The 19,405-nt window shown below is 45.8% G+C and overlaps 1 protein-coding gene across 2 annotated transcripts in view; it reads right to left on the minus strand.

The window, feature by feature from the left end:
* Window positions 1–2,100: 2,100 nt before the first annotated feature.
* Window positions 2,101–19,405, minus strand: part of LOC119382471 (serine/arginine repetitive matrix protein 1) — a 71,590-nt gene continuing 54,285 nt past the window's right edge. The window contains exons 8-10 of one of the 2 annotated variants that reach the window (XM_037650178.2): window positions 17,244–18,113; window positions 12,069–12,487; window positions 2,107–2,556 (exon numbers count right to left, since the gene is read on the minus strand). In XM_037650178.2, the coding sequence (XP_037506106.1) occupies window positions 12,100–12,487; window positions 17,244–18,113 (1,258 nt within the window). In that variant the 3' untranslated portion in view covers window positions 2,107–2,556; window positions 12,069–12,099. Of the gene's footprint in view, window positions 2,557–12,068; window positions 12,488–17,243; window positions 18,114–19,405 lie in introns of both variants that reach the window. The other variant, XM_037650179.2, reaches the window with a different exon arrangement.

The following is a 19,405-nucleotide window of genomic DNA, read 5'->3' on the forward strand; positions in this document are numbered from 1 at the left end:
TCAAAAGGTAGAAAGAGATGACGATTAATCGATTAATTGTGGACCTTTAATCGATTAATCGTTCATCGATTTTACCATCCCTATTCGCTTCGCTCGCTGCAGCGGCCGCGTTTGCGAAAGGAGCGCGCTGTTCAAACAGAAATAAGTAACAACTGTGACAATTAGTTCGCGCTCGTCTTGTGTGTACCTGTTCGTTTGTTTCGTGCGTCCTGCTTTATGTTTGAGCAGTGCGCTTCAAGTGTCGAGCTGTGACGCATTAGTTCGCGCTCGTCCTGTGTGCGTTCTTTTCGTGCGTTCTTGGGGCTCGAGCGATGCGCTGGCGATTTCGAGCTGCTTTCCGTTCTTCGCGTTACATTACAATTTATTGCTATCGCAATCGTTGCTTCGCCGTTGCGGCGAAACTGACTTTTTTACTTAATGGTGGAAGTGCTATGGGTTTCCCGACACATGTGATGACGTTAACACGTTGAAAATGTCGGTTTTTAATGTGGATCCGGCTCAAGGAATGATTAACAAAAAAAAAAAAAAAGCCAGTTCCACGCAGTGAAAGCCGCCGAAGCAGCGAAGCGCTCTCGTGCCAACTCGCACTGCCACTCGCGACGAGCGGCTTCTTCCTCGGGCGTGCGAGTAGCCTTGACTAAAGTCCCTAGATTTTTCCCTAAAGAAGAAAAAAATCTAGGGACTTTAGTCTTGCCCATCTTCGGATAGGGCGCGGCGCACATGAACCCCCGCTCTTATATACCCATAGCCGGCCGCCTCGTCTTCACCACGCCTCTCCTCCTCACGCGCCTCAATTACATTTTAATCAATTACATTTTAAGGGAAGTAATTGTAATCGCTTACTTATTTTCTGTAACGTGTACAAGTCTGGTTACGACGACGCCGCTCGACGCAAGAACGGTCGAGCTGCGCTCCAGCGGCTGCGGTATACGCAGTCGCACAAATAAGTACCTTCCACTGTGCTTGTCAGTCCGTTCTCCGATAACGATCTTGCTCATGCAGTGCCAATTTACTATGTCCCCTTCAGCAGCGGTGTGTACATGTGTACACATGGCTTGTGACGCACCGCGCGTTACATATCAACCGGCTTGAAACACGATGTACACATCTGTGCACACTTCCTGAGTGGACAACTAGCGTTCATGTAAGTTCATTGCACTGGATATTGCTGCAGATGATGATTTTGCTGAAGACTGCCATGTTCGACGAGTCGTTCAACGTGCCGCGTTCCGGAAGTCACGCCAAAGTGATAAAATTTGTTTGCCTCTAATTGGCATAACCGATAATAAGTTGCCTATGTCGTTCGAGCGTGAGAGTTGGTTATTTTTATACAGAAATAAAACATGACTGACTTCAGAATAAATGTTGAGGCAACGGCATATAGAAACTGCCGCACGAAGTTGGGATCTTGGCGCTTGTTGGCTGCATTGTTGTCATTCACATTTTTGCTCAGTTTTTGGGGGGGACGAAGATACAACGTGAACGCGGACTATGGATACGCACCAAGTGGATCGCATGCTGACGCTATTAAGTTACTCCGTATTTTCACCACATGGGGTTATATGCACTTATATCTAAGCACACGGGTGCTCTTGAATTTCCAGGTTCCAGCACGTGGAGTCGGGCCTGTTCAGTAGTTGTCTTCAATTTTCACCTCGTCGCTTGCGCACATTAGACGAAGCGAAATGAGACTCTGCTAGTAGATGTAACCGAAACAAAGGTGCTAGAAACTATAGCTCGGTTTCAACTGGTGAGGGTTTATTATATCGTTTTTATTTTTTTCTTTATGGCTTGGCTTTAAGATAGCCTCGTGACGCTCTCTCCGACCTTTTTGTTTCCTTCCTCAAAATCCAGCAAAATCACGTGGCAGGATTCACACTGGGTGACTTATTGTAGAGCATGATGAGTCGTAAGACCACATACCTTGAGGCCCTTCTGCGACAGGCAGGAGTCGGAGTGCGCATTGGTGGAGTCAATTGATCGAGACTGCTCTTTCTGATTGTTGACGAAACGACCAAGTGTAAAACACATCATTCATTTTTTAAAATGTTTATTTAATCAAGATATCTTATACATTTTGAATACTGGATAATAAGTTCATTTCTTCGCGAGTTCTCTGTGCATGTATCGTGTACTCGCATAAATGGGCACCGGGAACGAAGGCCACTTATTGTTACTTCGAGTTAGCTTGCAACGCATGCATGGAGTTCAACGTCCTGCAAACGTGAGATATATAATTACTGTACATAAGTTAACGGTCATATAAGTTGATTACTGATCCAGTGCACTATTTTGCACTCTTTGGTTCCTGAAAAACGTAGTAGAAAAATGTTCGATAACAGTCTAGACTCTTTAAAATTGCGACCCGTGTACATGATATCAAGGAGTCTTCTTGAAGGCGACTGTAAAGATGCTACTATTGTTTTATTCGTTAGATGGGCGAGCGTGCAAGGAAAATTATAGGAAACAAACTCATTCGGTCCGAAAGCCCACGTCGTCAGAACATTGTCGCAGTAGTCGGCTTAGGTGTTTCTTACTAGTGGCCTCTTGGAGAAACTGAAAAACAAAATAATAATAATAATATATTAGAACAGAACGCGGAATTTCCCTCTACAGGGCATGCACTCTATAGTGCATGTCCAGCAGTGACAAAATTGTCCGCCGTCTCCTGGCCGGTGTCACGTTATATCTTGACGAACCATTTTAAACGGGCAAGCATTAAGGAGAGAGCTTGTAGCGCAGTTCTTTGTATTGCAAGTAGTTATGCAAATGGACGCCGAGTCTGCAGAATATATATATATATATATATATATATATATATATATATATATATATATATATATATATATATATATATATATACGCACAGTAGAACCCCGCTATTACGCTCCTCACCGCTGCGTTTTCCCGATCCGTCGCTACTGCGTGACCGTTCCCGCATGATACGTCGCGAAGTGCGCTCCCAGCCGGCCGAGCGACCACGGAAGAGAGCGGCCACGTTGACTTTTCACGCAGCTTGGCCTGGCTTGACCGGAAGATTAGACGCATGAGTGGCGCAAGCGACATGCATTAACGTACTTTCGGTTGCCGCGAACAAAAGACTAGTCTTAGAGATTGGTATTGCAAAGATGGCGTGTATGGAGTAATTAGCTTTAAACTTGTTTTTAGCGCTCACGAAAGTAAGGCCTTGGAAGTTGACGTTCGTTTCCGCCATCGCATTGGCGTGGTCTCGTCATCGTTATTTGTCGGAAGAGTTCGCGCGGTTCGTGGTCTTACTCGTCGCATTGGCCGTATTGCGTGTGCTTAGCTTTTTCACGCTTACTGCTGTGGACGCCAAAAGAATCGCATACGTTGATTACATTTATGTGGATGACACCGTTCTCAGCCCCGCGGTTCTATCCGTCTGCTAGATCGTGGCTTAGTGCGCCAACACGTGCACCAGTAATGAAGTTTATAGGTGTTTGTTGAGCAGAGGTCATTTTCTCCGACGGTCGCTTTCGGGGGTACTTTCACTTTCGCGAGGCGTTCGACCGTCTACGATGACCCACGGTGGTCCGACATTATGCCAACCGTGCTACATTATCGCTCGGAGACGCCAGCGCATCCGGTGACAATAGGGCGCAGGTATCGCTAAAAGTGACCGTTTGTCTGCAGGCCGTGGTGGCACTTGATTTGTTCAAAGACGCTGCATGTGCTCGAAAAAGTTTTCCTGCTGTTCCGGCATCAGTAAACGCACCAGGAAATGTTGCACGGTTTTTTCAAGAGTAAGCATTGAAAGAAAAATCTGTACCACTAAATATTTAGTCGTTCTTGTTTCTCGGCTCTTGCGTTTGCCGGCTCTTATGTTTATTTCTTACGGTCCCTTCAAAAACGTATCAGCGGGGTTCTACTGTGCGTGTGAAATATATATATATATATATATATATATATATATATATATATATATATATATATATATATATATATATATATATATATATATAATGCGCGCTATCGAGAAAGGCCAGAGGTTTGTAAAAAGGAGGGGTGGCACGCGTATATGTATACAGATAAGAATTTTTAGCTTGTACGTTATTCGTAGTAGCGGCCAATGAAAAGACGTATCGGCAGGAAACACTGCAGATCAGAAAGCTGTTAAGCGTTTATCTGTTGCTGGGAATAGACAAGAGAACAAAGATTAACGATGCGAAGATGTTGCTAAGGTTGACAGTACTCGTACAAGTCGAAACATCGCACACAGTTCCAACGTGTCGTTTCGGTAGTTTACAGGGTTTTTTTTTTTCCTTTTTTTGCGTAATTTCTCGGCCCTTTAGCTTTTGGTTCGTTTCGTGACGTATTCTCACGTTACAAGCATTCATCACTTGTACACGGTACTGCAAGGTTGGCCAATGCCCCCGATGTCGTCTGAGGAAGCCTTGCGATTCATCTTTCAACCCTCCTCCACCATTGTGGCAATGCCCCCAAGACGCTTACTGGCCGATGCTCGGATAGGTGTATGTTCTCCTAGTCACTGTTATTTATTTTCACACTCAGTCATTGACTTTGGCTGCGCAACACCCATGTTATGACTAGCTTGTCTGGATATTCGCGCTGACAAAAACGGGAAAGAATAGATCCGAGGCAGTCGTTACCAAGCCTGTAATCCGCGGGTTAGATTTTTCTTTCGGCTGGCATACGTCTGCAAGAACAGGAGGAGTCGAGGAACGAAACGATATTTGGGGCAGCCTGGCGAGCCGCAGGTGGCCTAAGAAATTCCGATGATCTTTGCTGAACATTTGCGTTATTGTCTCTGTTATTGTCCGTCATAGCAAGCCAGCTAACTTCAAGAAAAAAAATATCACTAGTAGTAAGTAGAAGCCGTTCTCTGATGCGTTTGTCAGTGAACCATTTTTCGACATCCGACGTTGTCGCCATCTGTACGGCTCTAGGGTCTATTATTCACTTGGTCCGGTTTCTGACTTTATGAGGTACGTAGGCTGTTGGAGCTTCTCCTGACGCATAGTTCACACGGTGCAATAATAATAATAATAATAATAATAATAATAATAATAATAATAATAATAATAATAATAATAATAATAATAATAATAATAATAATAATAATAATAATAATAATAATAATAAATAAGTGTTTAGCAACGGAACCTTCGGAACAAGAAGCACAGTTTGAAGAAAAGAAAAACGCTCTAAAAAGTCGCAAGAGAAAACCCCCTCACAACTGATGCTCTGCATCGAAAGGCAGGCCGATATGTATTCCCAATGCTTAGAAATCAAGCATAAAAAGATTATTTTGACATCGACTGTCAAACTTTCGGCATAGCTGTATTTTGTATAGGCGAGCACTAGCCGACACCACTGTATCGTTAGTTGGAACTAATATATCCTATCAAGGAAAGCATTACCGAAGAATGTTCGGTATAATAATTACTGATTGGTGTTGTATAACCTCAGTCATTACCGATGCTGTTTAGCTATAACAAATGGAGCATTCATTTTCACGCGTCTTAGCATACGCGTGAAATTGTTTTTGTATGAGTGAAATGAGTCTATATGAGTTCTGTATGAGTATATGAGTATATTTTGTATGAGTGAATTCTGTCTGTAGTCTGAATGCAGGGTCACTATAAGGAAAGGTTGACAACCTCGTGATCTGAATAATAATGGCAAAAAGTAGCCAATACACACAAGCAAAGAACGCAAATTGAACGTCAATTGCCGACAGAGGTTCCCACTCGTAAGCGAATATTGCTGTGCCATGACATGACCCCGATCAAGGCACTATATTTGCGCCTATGATAAGACCACAGTTCAATTCCCCGGTAATCCTGTTCCTGTATACCACCGACTCGACACCTCCTGGCGGCGTGCTCGTGGCTCCTACATTCATTATTCCTGCTGGGAACTCGCCTCGATGCATCGCAACTCGCTTCGTCGTGCCTGCTCCCACAACATAGTTTTTCCAAGGTGATCTTATCGAAGCAAGCAGATGCACTAACACGATTTCGCAAGAAAATGTTTTCTTCCTTCCTTTCCATGCGGATTCCTCTGTAGCATCAGGTCGACGACCACTCTTCCTCCCAATGTGCGTTCCTGTTTTTTTTTTTCTTCGCACTCTCCTATCAAGCAACATTGGACATCTTTAACTTTTAAGGGGCCGTTGTAGTGCGAGACATTACAAGGACGACGAGGAACCAGCAGCGCTTGAACTTAAAAGGCCGCATTACTTTCCCTTTTATTTAGTTCATTACGCTACTAGTCATCCTTTAATCTCGCTAATCGCCCATAGGAGAAAAACCAGCCTGGTAGTTGGGATCGGGTTTGATATAAGGCTGCTATGTTGCCGCCACTTTGTCGCTTGGTGGTAAAGACCGGTCAGGAGATCTTGCGATGTAACTGCTTATGGAGCGCGCTTGTATTCGCCGAACTATGATTCAACAAGCCTCGCAAAGCCAGGTACGCCTGCATTCCGCATAACCACCACCGCCACAACCAATGGAACGACTCTGCTTGGGCTTGGGCGATAACAATGAACAGGGACAGTTGATTGGCGACTCGACTTACGCAAAACCTTTACTAACAGGGTGGCGTGGAATATATCAATGGCTATAATTATACGATTCATTTTAGACGATCATAAGAACCTACTACTGTAACGTAGCAATTGCAAATTCAAATAATGTGGTTCTGCCTTGCATTGGCATGTTGGTACACATGTCTACAGCACTGCAATTAAGATAAAATGATAGCTCATATAATAATGAAGTCATGTTATCTTAAGGCATCGGCCCTTACAATAACATGACTCACGCGCACGCACGCGCACACGCATACAGAGAGAGAGAGAGAGAGAGAGAGAATTCCAGTCAAACACGATCTGTTTAACCGCTTCCCGCTATTTCGAGGCCTTTATTTGGCAGGTCGAATTCTTCTTAAATAACCGCAACGCAAATAATGTTTCAGGGCGATGAGTATCGTCGGCACGAATGTTGGCAAATGCGTACTGCCGGTAATTGTCTGTTGATTAAGCTTAGCGGCCTCTAGGTAGACACACGGGAACCTCGTTGTCAGTGGATACGACGGAAATGCTATAGCACGTCGCCTCCGAGATTTTCATTTTCATCATCTTCATTTTTAGAGAACAGTAATGAAGGTGTTTTTCTTTAGTTGCATTATAATTAAAGACATAAATTCCTCCGACATTTTAGTGATGATATCTACGGTATATGAGACGCAACGTATTGCACACGTTTTGCTCTGTATCTGTGCTATCGGAAGCTATCGTCAGGCAGATTTAATGTTAATCTTTATAAGCCTTAACAACGTAAAACATCACATGAAAGTGCTGCGCACCGTCTCATATGTGTACCGTAAAAGGCCGAGCAAGCGCCCCCTCCCCTTACAGTGATGGATAATCCGACCAGATTGGGGGGGGGGGGGGGGGGGGCGTTCGCTCGGCCCTGGACCGAAGTTCAAGATCGCGGCGGGAGAGCCGCTAAAAATAAAAAAAATGCCCATCCATGTTTCTAATGAAATGCTTTATTTATTTACTGTTTTTATTCGCCCTCGTCATTGTCAAACCATTGAAGCAGCGACCGCTTTGACTAATATACGACCGGCCACATGTCAACGGAATTTCATAAACAACATTAGATACGCATTCAGTGTACTTATTCTTGTGGTTCTTTTTACACAAGCGATGCTCGCCCTGGAAAAAAAAAAAGTGGCCGCAGGGGAGGAGCAGGGATGGGGCGCTTGCTCGGTCATTGGCGCTTATTTCAAATCTCCCGGAAAAGGGAGGGGTGCGCTTGCTCGGCATTTTACGGTACTCGCTGTCACAGTCATGCTCTTTTTGGTTATACAGGCAGTGTCAATATTAATAGGCAGCGGCACAGGTTCGCTGATAAACAGTGATCACATGATAGTATGATAACCGATGGTAGCGCAGGCTGAGGACAAGGAGAAAAGAAAGACACAATCGACACCTTAGCCTGCGCTACCATCAGTTCAAGCCCAAATTGCCACCCACATGATAGTAATTCTGGCATCAGGCAGCGATCCGTCATGCACTGGCATTTCTAGACGAAATATCTCACGAATGAATACATTTGCGCTGGTATGGAAGTAGTTGTACATAATCTTGTGCACCGCTTACTGTTTTTGCTATGAAACAGTGAAGTCACGCACATATAGGGAACTTGGAATGGATTGATGGATGAGTCGGACAAAACCTGAGTGACAAATCGCGGTACTCAGCTATGTAAAAACATTGCTTTCTTTAGTAAGTGTTTAGATTAAGAGACAGTAGGATTGGGCGTGTTGGTATAACATGACAAAGAGTGCTTAACAGCGCGAACGACCGGAGGGGATAGAAGAGACGAGACCGAGCGCTGATGCGAAGCTCAGCGCTCTGTCTAGATTAATTTGCTTGTAGACACATTGTATTTGTGGAATTCCAGACTGGCATCAATGAGATAATTTTCATTTAATAGTTACTATGCGACTAGCACCATTTGTACATACAGGTCCAAAATTACATTGATGCTTCACTTATCAAGTTACAGTGCGTGAGGGAGGATGCTTGGGAAAGTGTAAAGTGACATGCCAATGTGCCTTGAAGGACATGTTTTCTCAGAATCTATAGTATCCGCATTTTTGGTAAATAGTGATTTCATTACTGCCCGACTTAAATTTCGCAATAGTGACGCCCAACTTGACGTATGTAATTACGCGGGTAATTACTGCAAGCTTGTTACTTGCACATCTTAGATTGTGTCTCGTAGTACAAGTCACATAACGGAGAAGTTAAACACGGCATACTACAGTGGAACGACGTTAAATGGATGAGACTGGAGGGGGGAGGCCTTGAAGCTAAATGTATACCAGCATCATCATCATCATCATCATCATCAGCCTGTCTACGCCCACTGCAGGGCAAAGGCCTCTCCCATGTTCCGCCAATCAACCCGGTCCTGTGCTTTCTGTTGCCACGTTATACCTACAAACTTCTTAATCTCATCTACCCACCTAATTTTCTGTCTTCCCCTCACGCGTTTGCCCTCTCTTGGAATCCAGTCAGTTACCCTTAATGACCACCGGTTATCCTGCCGACGTGCTACGTGGCCGGCCCACATCCATTTCTTCTTCTTAATTTCAACTATGATATCCTTAACCCCCGTTTGTTCCCTGACCCACTCTGCTCTCTTCCTGTCTCTTAAGGTTACACCTATCATTTTCCTTTCCATCGCTCGCTGCGTCGTCCTCAATTTAAGTTGAACCCTCTTTGTAAGTCTCCAGGTTTCTGCTCCGTATACCAGCATAGGCATGCGCAAACTGGGCTCCCCATAATGGGGAAGCTAGTCTATTATACCAGTACTTCATGTAGCAGTCGCACACGTAGTACTGCACATACGCGACCACCTTTTCAGGTATGAACGCAGAGAATTGAAACAAATACAGCGGGAAAAACAGAGCACAATGGCAGTTAAAGAACAAGGTATAGACAAGCACAAATTAGCGACAAAGACTTTATTACGAAAAAGCAAAACACCAAAGTATATATACCCGCTGAGAAAAGCTCCTGGCCCATTTGGGAATGATGAATTGGAAAAGAAAACGCAAGCGCGCGCGCGCGCACACACACACACACACACACACACACACACACACACACACACACACACACACACACACACACACACACACACACACACACACACACACACACACACACACACACACACACACACACACACGCACACACATAGCTTAGTCACCGCGTGACACATGCATATGTAACACCAGTACGAAATACCTCTTCATCATTTACTATCGAGGAAGTAGATACATGATGCAGGACTTTGATCGCAGACCTCGATCGTTACCTTCTCGCTATCTGGCTGGACACCCTTCTCCATTCATTAAGGCATAAACATCAAAGCGAAGATGAACTTCGTAAATACGTCAAAAGGCGTTGGAGAAAATTAACATATAAGAGAGCAAAGCAGGCAAGACGCAAAAGGAGGTCAAGTGAAGGAAAAAAAAATTGCTCACGATTACGATTCATCCTACAATGCGAAATGTGAGCGCAGCTCTAGGCGTGTTTTCATTTGGCGATATGTTAATTAAGGAAAATTAATTATTTGAGAGACATGGATGTGCGTACAGTTAGACTACACTTTACTTTTACTTTTAACTACTGAAGGCAAAACGACAAGAGCCGGCTAAAGACACTTCCACCTGACGCAAATACTTCAAAACACAGCTGACCTGGGTAGCTGCAAGCGACTCCAAGCAATTGTATGGCTCTTCCATTTATATACACACACACACACACACACACACACACACACACACACACACACACACACACACACACACACACACACACGCACACGCACACGCACACGCACACGCACACGCGCACACACACACACACACACACACACACACACACACACACACACACACACACACACACACGCACACACACACAGGATTTCACGGCACCGGAAAAAAATGTCCGAATTAGCCGAATACCGAATTATTGAAAGTAACAGGAAAACGATAAACCAATGTCAATTACATCAATACACTTTCATTTTCTTCATGAATATGTAATGTAGATCCTGCATTTATTTTGCATAAGGACAGCATAAAACCCGCAATTTCGTCCTCCTCCAACTTCGTTCTCAATGCGACCACGGCGCCAGACTCCAGTGTTTAATTTGCGCGAAACGTGCTCTGAGGTGAGGTGAAATGAACTTTATTTGCTCCTGGGAAACTCCGATCAGGGAACACCCGAATGGGGGTCCGCCGCAGTTGCTAGACGCGCCCACGCCGGTACTGAAATACCGTGGCCCTCCGCCCGTCCGCAGGCCTCCTGGACTGCCGACAGCTGGACTGAGAGCTCGGGGCTTTTAAGAACCTCTCCCTGGTTACGTATACCGCCACCACGACCACACGCATGTGACGGTACAGTTCTTTCGCAGGTGAAATGGCCGGGAACTGATAGCTCGTCCATCGCGATGTAGCAAACGAGTTTTATGCCAGCCTGCCCACCACGGCTGAAAGCTCTTCATCTTCAACAGCTTCTGCCATGTTTGAGATTTGTGACATTGCGCCCGCATTGCATCAAGTTAAAATGAAGCTGCGGAGTGCCGGATCCGCATGTCGGCAAAACCGTAGTCACTAACTGATGAAGATAGCGATGCGGACAGCGCCGCCTCGTTTCGGTTGTCTGCAAACGCCGTTTTCCGCTTTTTTTTTTTTTTGCGTCGCACATTTGGGGCGCTGCGCGCCCGGCGATCTCCGAGGATCTTCCGAATTAACGGGGTCGCTGCCAAATATGACCGAATTAACGAGAGGGTGATGACATTAAACATATATATATATATATATATATATATATATATATATATATATATATATATATATATATATATATATATATATATATATATATATAATATCAGGCCCGTGGCCAGGAATCTTTTTTTTGGGGGGGGAGGGGCACTTGCTGAAGGCCTTGACTATATTTAGAAAAAACACCTATTTTTTCACAGGCCTACGCGACCTTTTTTTGACTCGCTGTACACTTTGACGTGTGTATAGCTCTCGCTTTCTCTCATTTCTCTCTTTTCGTCCTTTTGTGTCCTTCCACCGGGGAAGGTAGCAAACCGGGAGCGCGTCTCCTGTCTTCTTCTTTTTCCGCCGTATGCCCCACCGCCCCACCCTTCCCCCTTATTTTTTTACTTGGGTTGGTCGAGTCCGAAAAAAAAAAAAACAAGTTCCGCAGTGTATGCAAAAATGAAAATTAAGCGGTGACGGGCTTCTCATAATGGCCTGCCATTGGTTGCCGGCTTTCCGGGGTAAAGGCGGGAGGTAAGCAGTTCTTTGAATGCAACAACAGGGAGGATCCTTGGTCGCCGTTATCGCCAGAAACATGCGTAGCCCTGCTGATTAAGGGATGGCGCGACCACACCGTGGGCGCGACTGAGTATAAAGGAATGGGACCCTCCGCTCGGGGGCAGCCTGTGCTTCTAAACCACCTGAGGGGCAAGTGTTCTTACGAAAGAAGGGTGCTTCGACATCCAACGATGGTCACTGAAGCCGCGGCTGACCTCTGCGCAAGCTGGCTGGCCCGACTGCCGGCACGCCTCCAACGGGCGCCGGCCCGGTGCGCAGTGCACCTCCGGTGGTGGACTCGTAGCGGGGCAGGATCTTCTGGACGAAGCTCTCCTCGCGCTTCAGGCTCGTGGAGCCGCCGCCGGGACGAACGTCGTCCTCGTCGTCCTCGCCCATCATCATCATGCTGCGGGGTCGCGAGTGCGGTGACGGCACGTTGTAGCCCAGCGGGCCCGGACCGTAGTCGAAGTGGCCGCTGTCGCGGCTGTAGTGGGCCGACGCGGGCCGCTTCTTGACTCGCAACTCTCCGTCTTCGGGGCGAAGGTAACGGGACGCGTCTAGCGGCTGAGGCGGCGTCGGGGACCTGCGGGAATTGTCGCCACGACGGTTCACGATCGAAACCTCGCGTTGGTACACGTTAGAAAAAAAAATGTTGTGGCCTATGCCGACTGCTTTCGGTTCTTGGCACGACCGTTTTGACTTACGGGGACTGCCAATCAAACAAAATATGTCTCGATGTGTTTGGTCGAAATGGAATGACCATAAACTATAGTGATATAATCTAGCATGATGTTCGCGAATTAACGCAATGTCGCTTGATAATGATTATTATTGTTTTGTGGCATTCCTTTTGAATGAGGGCAGCAACAGTCACATAGCCTACTTGTTATAATCGCTTTCATTACATTTCTGTTTTTTTTTTTTTTTTTGAGCTTAGCACACTTGGCGATCTCTTTCTGATGTTTTCTCTCTTCATTCCAGTCTCTGTTTCTGTACTGCTATACTTACACCTTCGACAGCTTCAGTTGTTTCACTCTTTTCTCTGCTTATTTTCAACCAATATTGTAAACCTATTTTGCCAATCTTGGCTGCTGACCAGTTCACACTTCTATCCTCTTTGAGTTATACAGCGCCTCTGAAAAACGGACGTCTTCTACGAGCCTTGCTGGGTGAAGATGCTGGCATTTCGTCGCAATTTTGAATGTACTACGAAGTTTCCACACTTTTATTTCATCAGACGCATATGCCTCATCCAGTCGCCACTATTTTCTCCGGTGTTCTCCTGTCTCCAGGAATTCAGCGCGGAAGTCCAATTGCTGCAGCGCTCAGCATTACCGCTATTTCCAGCCCATGACTTCAGTGGAGGGAACACAGCGCAGAAGAAGACCCTTGGACTGGTCGCCCTTCCCTGTTCTTTTGCGCTGTGTTCCCTCCAGTGTTGCACCAACACGCCCAAGCTTCGACGCTATGACTTCGTCCTCATGGCAGATCGAAAAAATATAAAAACATATTCAGCAGCATTTTTTAAGTTGCATGTCTACACACTCTGCCCAGAAAGACTCCCGGTGGGAAAAAAATGAAATTACGGGCAATATAAGAAAAATGCGACCAAAATGAGAGGGGGGAGGGGAGGTATTGTTGTACGAAACATTGCTGTGCTGTGATGCTGAGCGCCTGACTATGGATACTGCTGTTAAAGACGTCTTTCAGTGTATTTGATATGTCTACGCGGAACATATAAACATAGTCTATTATTACTCCATCGCGTTGAGGCGGAAGGACGGTGGCGTCCATGGAAGAGCTAGGCTAAATACTTCACACATTTATTAAGGTATTGCCGTGTACGTGTTGAATTGTAAACGTCAACATCATTATCCCCAGTCACTGGCACCGGGAGCACCGGCTGAGGAGAGCGGGCGAGAAGCGCCTGAGTACATCACCTATCGATTATGAGAAGGTAAAGCATGACCGTCTCCTATTGGTCAGGCAGCTGCGCCAATGAGTGCGTACGGCTTGTGCGCTGCCATCTGAGCATCCTTGCTCGATGAGACACTGGCTTCTGACAAAGCAAGAAGCTAGGGTGACGTGAGCTTTGTGCCCAGAAAGCTTTTAGAACCAACTTATTACCGTATGGTAATGTGAGTCGTCATAAATGAATACTTAGGCGACATACACTAATAAAGACAGGCTTTTTTTCAAGCACCTACTTTGGATGAGCGATGCACACTCCTAACAAAAATACGAACGGTGCCTGTACTAGTCGCGAAATGCTTTTTGCTCCCGCTGTCGGCGGCCTTCATGTGACCTTGAGTGGAGGGAACATGAAGGCCGCCGTTATCCGGGCACTCAAACGAGATATTCGGGCACCGTTGTGAGACCGAAACCAGATTTTTTTAGCTTTGTTTATGCTTATTAATTAACTGCTTCTTATATTCTAATCATTTTGTCATATAATAGGCATTACATAGTGTAATTTAAGATTGCGCAATTTCATTTCGGATTTGCAGGCGAGAAATTGTTTTTAAAGCAGCTGGATTTATACCTATGAAACCTGTGGAGAGCCTCCCACGTAATGCTTCGCGTTAATTTGCTTTTCAGTCGCTTTAACTAGACAAAAGAAACACAAAAAACATTGCAAAATGCTAATACCTTGGTATCAATAGCAAAATTAAAAAAAAGGCGAGAGTGGCAGAAGGTATTTATATCTTTGCAAATCTTTTTCACAAAAGCGTTTTGTTTTTGATTTTTTTTTGTATCCAGCAGCTTCCGTTTCCCGAAAACAACGTTACTGGTTAACATTCCTGAGTGAAGGAAATCAGGAATATATCTTATTGGTGCACTTGTACATCTTTGCTACCCCTGCTGATGAGGAGGTTGCCGGCTTTGCGAAATTATGCTAAGAAACAAGAAACCTCAACTAGTTATCCTCGCTGCAACAAATGCACGCCGTCAAGCGCATCGTTAATCCATTCAACGACTTTATGTTATATGGCCCTCTCTGGAATTTAAAACCGAACAGCGTTTTTGGTTCGTTAAAGCGGTTATGCGTCGCGTTTCTCCGCAGCTACATATTTCCTTGCTTTCTGGTCCACGCTTCCTGAACGTGTACTCTGGTTACGCGGATATAATACATATTTCGACGTCATTTTATTAGCAAGCACATCAGCGAATTCTTTCCCCGTTCACATGCCACTTATCAGCCGCAGTTTCAGCAGTAATCTGATCTTTTATTCAAATGGTGAATATTGTTTTCTGGTCGGCGTTTCAAAACAAGTGATAGCGCGGGAGGAAAAGGAGCGTGACAAGTGCTGCTCTCTATGCCGATGCTGTCGTAATCGTCGTGTTACTGAAGCCTAATGGAGGGGTAATAAACATGTTTCACTCAGGAAGGGTTGGAAGGCGGGTCATGGACGCCCAGAGCTTACAATTTAGACATTTCTAGGGCTTCGGTTTCACTCATTATTGGGCTTCAAGGAGAAAAAGAAAGAAGTGAAAGCAACACAGAGCGTTAGTTTCTACAAACGCACTTTGGTGGAAATTCGATGCTGACGTCAACAACCGTCGTTCATTTGTCTACTCAGATGAATAATCTGCGGCCGCGAACGAGATACTTGAGAAAATGTTCCAGAGCTCGCTGTGCGTCAGCGTAATTTGAGTGCTCGTTGGGTAAACGTACGGCACTCTATGAAAACGGGCGAGCGTAAAGGATGTCCTTTGCCTGGAGCGTTGTGTACTCGCACAACACCATTCCATGGAATGCCTTCATTCTTGGAAAATCTCATTTGCGGGGTCGTGAAGGAAAAAAAATGCGTTTAATTGAAGCAACCCAAAACGCGTGGCGCTGCCTCAGCTCTCTACTCATTTCCGGTTTCTCTATCTGCCAGCACAACTGAAGCAATTGTTTGAATGAGTAGATTCGCAAACAACAACGACGAAGATGGCGACGAGGACAAGAACGAGATCAACGACAGGAAGGAGAGAACAACAACACAGTGCCGAAATTCGTCTCTGCTCAGACGCGCTGCTGAGAAAACACTTTATGTGCAGTGTCTGCTCAACGCCTCACTCTGGTGATTCGGCTGTTGGTTTAACACTGTTTCGGATTATTGACATAACTATAATTACGTCAGTGTTACGCTTGGGAGCTATACAGATGCAGCTCTCGGGCAATACAGGCATTGCTACTTCTCTCTTTATTTCTCTTACCCCAGTGTCATGTAAAGGAGGAAATAAGAGGGTAGCTCAGGAATGTCTACAAGAAGACCTCTGCACCCTTTTCTCAATACAAATTAAGTAGCGCTCTAGATCCCTGCCGATCTGTAGCATTGTATAGAACGGTCTGTATTCTGCACTGCAAATTTGCACGCTTCGGGCCTCTCCACATGGGACCTAATCACAAGGAAGATATTGCAGAAGGGAGCCAATATAAGTTATTTTTTTTTATTCTGGCCGTCTGAATGGGTGGCAGTCAAACGACGAGTGCATCTGTCTGCGAACTTTGGCATGCATACTGCTAGGACGTGTGGCAAGTGTCTTGAATCTTTGCGACAGCTATGGCTGTTGATTACCCATAAACAGCAGAAAGATTCCGACCAACCCGCAGATATACTACAATTACTTATAAACTCCTTTCATATATTGGAACAAGATGTGCTATATGTACACAAATGCGCTTCTAGGATATGCGACAATATCCATAGATTATGGGTTTTAATATTGGCCTTGATAATGAGAGCTCCTTGACCGGATAAAAAAATTTCTGTCTACGTACTTAGACAATTTCTAAAAATAGCCGCTCTTTACACGCCACGGAACACAGCAGATTTTTTTTTTTTAATGGTAGGTCCGATGGCACCCTTCGTGTACTTATGGTTGAAACAGAATGAAAACGAAATACCGCATCGACACACGCAGGAACGAAACATACTTTTTTTTTGCAGGTATGAGATTTCTCGCTAAGCTGTCGCGCCCATTGAACCATTCCGGGCGTTGATTAGCGTCTCAAAGGATCCTAGCTAAGCGACAAAGCCTTGGTCAGTGCACCGTCATTTTGAGCCGAGTGGCAAGCGCCGTCTGCGCAGAGGTCGTAATCCTTCTCGAGCAAGCGGTCGTCAGTGTGCGCCACCCTTTTTGTTTTCTCATCCCGTAAGAGAAAGCTCTCCGCTCGGCAAAAGATGAACATGTCTTCTCTTTCGCCATTCAGCACATAGTTCTTTCGCTTTCATCTGAATCCCATTTTACGGCGATCGATCGCCTTCATCTCGAAGCAAGCTGACTGGCGGCGCGATGGTTATTTTAGAGAGAAGGAACACGACAATAATAAGTAAAGTCGAGCTAACCGTTCGCGGCCGTAGTCCTCGGCCGGGCGCCTTGGGTCGGCTCTGCTTCTTTTCGCGTCGTAATCCTCGTACGAAGACCAGGGACTACCCGTCGGCGTCCGTTGCTGAGGACGCGCCTCCCTCTGACCGTAGTCGTCGTGCTCGGGCTCCCGTCTCAGCGGCCGACGAGAATCATTCGCTTGCTGTGGCCGACCGCGTCCTTCGTAATCTCCATCCCAGCGACCGTGGTCCGTCGGTGACGGCTGCCTGTTGGCTCTCTGCCTCGCGTCGTCGTACTCGGACCGCCTCGGCTTGTCGGCCTTCCTGGACTCGTCCTGACGTACCATCTGTGCGCCACCGTCTCCCCGCCTGATCTCACCGACCTGGCGCCTCCTGGGCTCATCGCGCGCTGCCCTGCGTTGCTCCTCCTCCTCCGCCCTGGGGTAATACTCGTGCCGCTTGTCGTACTGCCCGTAGGGCGGGCTGCGGGATCTGGGTTCGTAATCTTGAGCAGGTCTGCGGACGTCTTCTGGTGCAGAGGGAGGCCTGGAACCCGGTCCGTGCATCTGGAAGCGAGACTCTCTGTTGCTCTCTTCGGCAGCGGGCGTCTGAGGTCTCCCGGAAAGGTTCTCCGAGGGGCGCTCTCTGCGGGAGTACTCCTGCATGGGGTAATCGCCGCGACTGTCACGAGGCGCGCCGCGGCGATCACGAGCCTGCAGAAATTCATTGTCTTCCTTCCATCCGTCGTCCCTGCAGCGCTGTTCTCTTGGCTGTAATTGTGGCTCACGGTTTTCTGCCCTCGGCGCTGTAGCCCGTGGCTCGCAATGTTCCCTCGGATATCTAGGCTCCCTCGACGTTGCCTGGTTACTCCGCGCGTCCTGTCTCGTGGACCTGTTCATAGACAACATCATATCAACTGTCAAAATGTTTTCAGTAGAATTAATCTTTAAATAAAATGTCAGAACACATGAGAATGTACTAAAATCACTTCTAAGACAAAGTAATGAGCTGTATAACCGAGACTTTTGACAAGACACAGAGCTTGCACTGGGAGCTTTCCTATTAAGAAAAGGTGCTACTGGAAGAAGCTTTCTATATATATAACCCAGAACAATTAAACTGCGGTGATTTGCATAGTTTTTAGGCTAATTTCAAATGTTTAATGATAAGTTTTAGTTATGTGCATAGTTTTCGTTCTGCATTATGACTGGGTAGAAACTTTTTTCTGTCACGAGAGTTCCATATTTGCGGACCACTAATGGTTAGTACTCGTCCACATCAACTGCAGATGCCCAAAACTTACTAGAAGCGCGTATAGAATGCGTTAATGAAGGTGGAAAATTACACCTAAGAATGCTAAAAACCCAGTGATCGGTTAAATCAATCAGAACACTGTTATCATTGTAGCGTGGTAAGGCGCAGACAAGAGCGCCAGCGAAAGAAGAAAACGAGGACGGTTGTTTTGGTGCTCGCGCTTGCTCGGCTTGGACCGCTGATCGCTTCACCTGCGGCAATCTTCTAATAAACGCGTCACTGCCTCAACGTTAAACGCATACCATCGTCACTAATTTTGCCATTATACGACAATTATTGGAAGATGAAATCAAGATCAAACTTCATTTGCTCTTCTAATAAATGTCATATGATGGCGAAATTAATGATAACGGTGTTCTGAAAGAATACTTTTTATGTCTAAACTGACTTAACGTTTCACTTTGGCGTACCTTTAAGATCTACGTGTATTCATATGAGTCACCTTGTGTCGAATCAAACCGCTTTGTATACAAAGGGACGAAGATTCCTTGAACAAGGGGTGTCGCTGGAGCCAGCGTTACGACAAGTGCTCTTCTCTTCTTCAAGGCGTTGAAGAAGACAAGACCACTTGACGAAACGTTGACTCCAGCGTTCAGGTGTTTTCCATGCCTTCAAAGGAATGAAACGCCAACGAGGCGGACACAAGAAGTGACACGGACAAGCGTAACATGCATCAACTAGCCCAGCAAAAAGTTGACCTCTTCAAGCTTCCCCTGAAATTCTGCCTTATCTGAATAAAATATTCTTTATTTTGGAGCACAAAACATTTTCGCTATCTTTGCGCAGCATCCTCGTCAAATATGCATCGAGCTGTGTCACTCGCTGCCATTATTCCGTCACTTGAACCATGGTAAGAATAGCGATGTGGC

This window comes from Rhipicephalus sanguineus, chromosome 2 (genome assembly GCF_013339695.2).
Source record: "Rhipicephalus sanguineus isolate Rsan-2018 chromosome 2, BIME_Rsan_1.4, whole genome shotgun sequence".
Taxonomy (NCBI): Eukaryota; Metazoa; Arthropoda; class Arachnida; order Ixodida; family Ixodidae; genus Rhipicephalus; species Rhipicephalus sanguineus.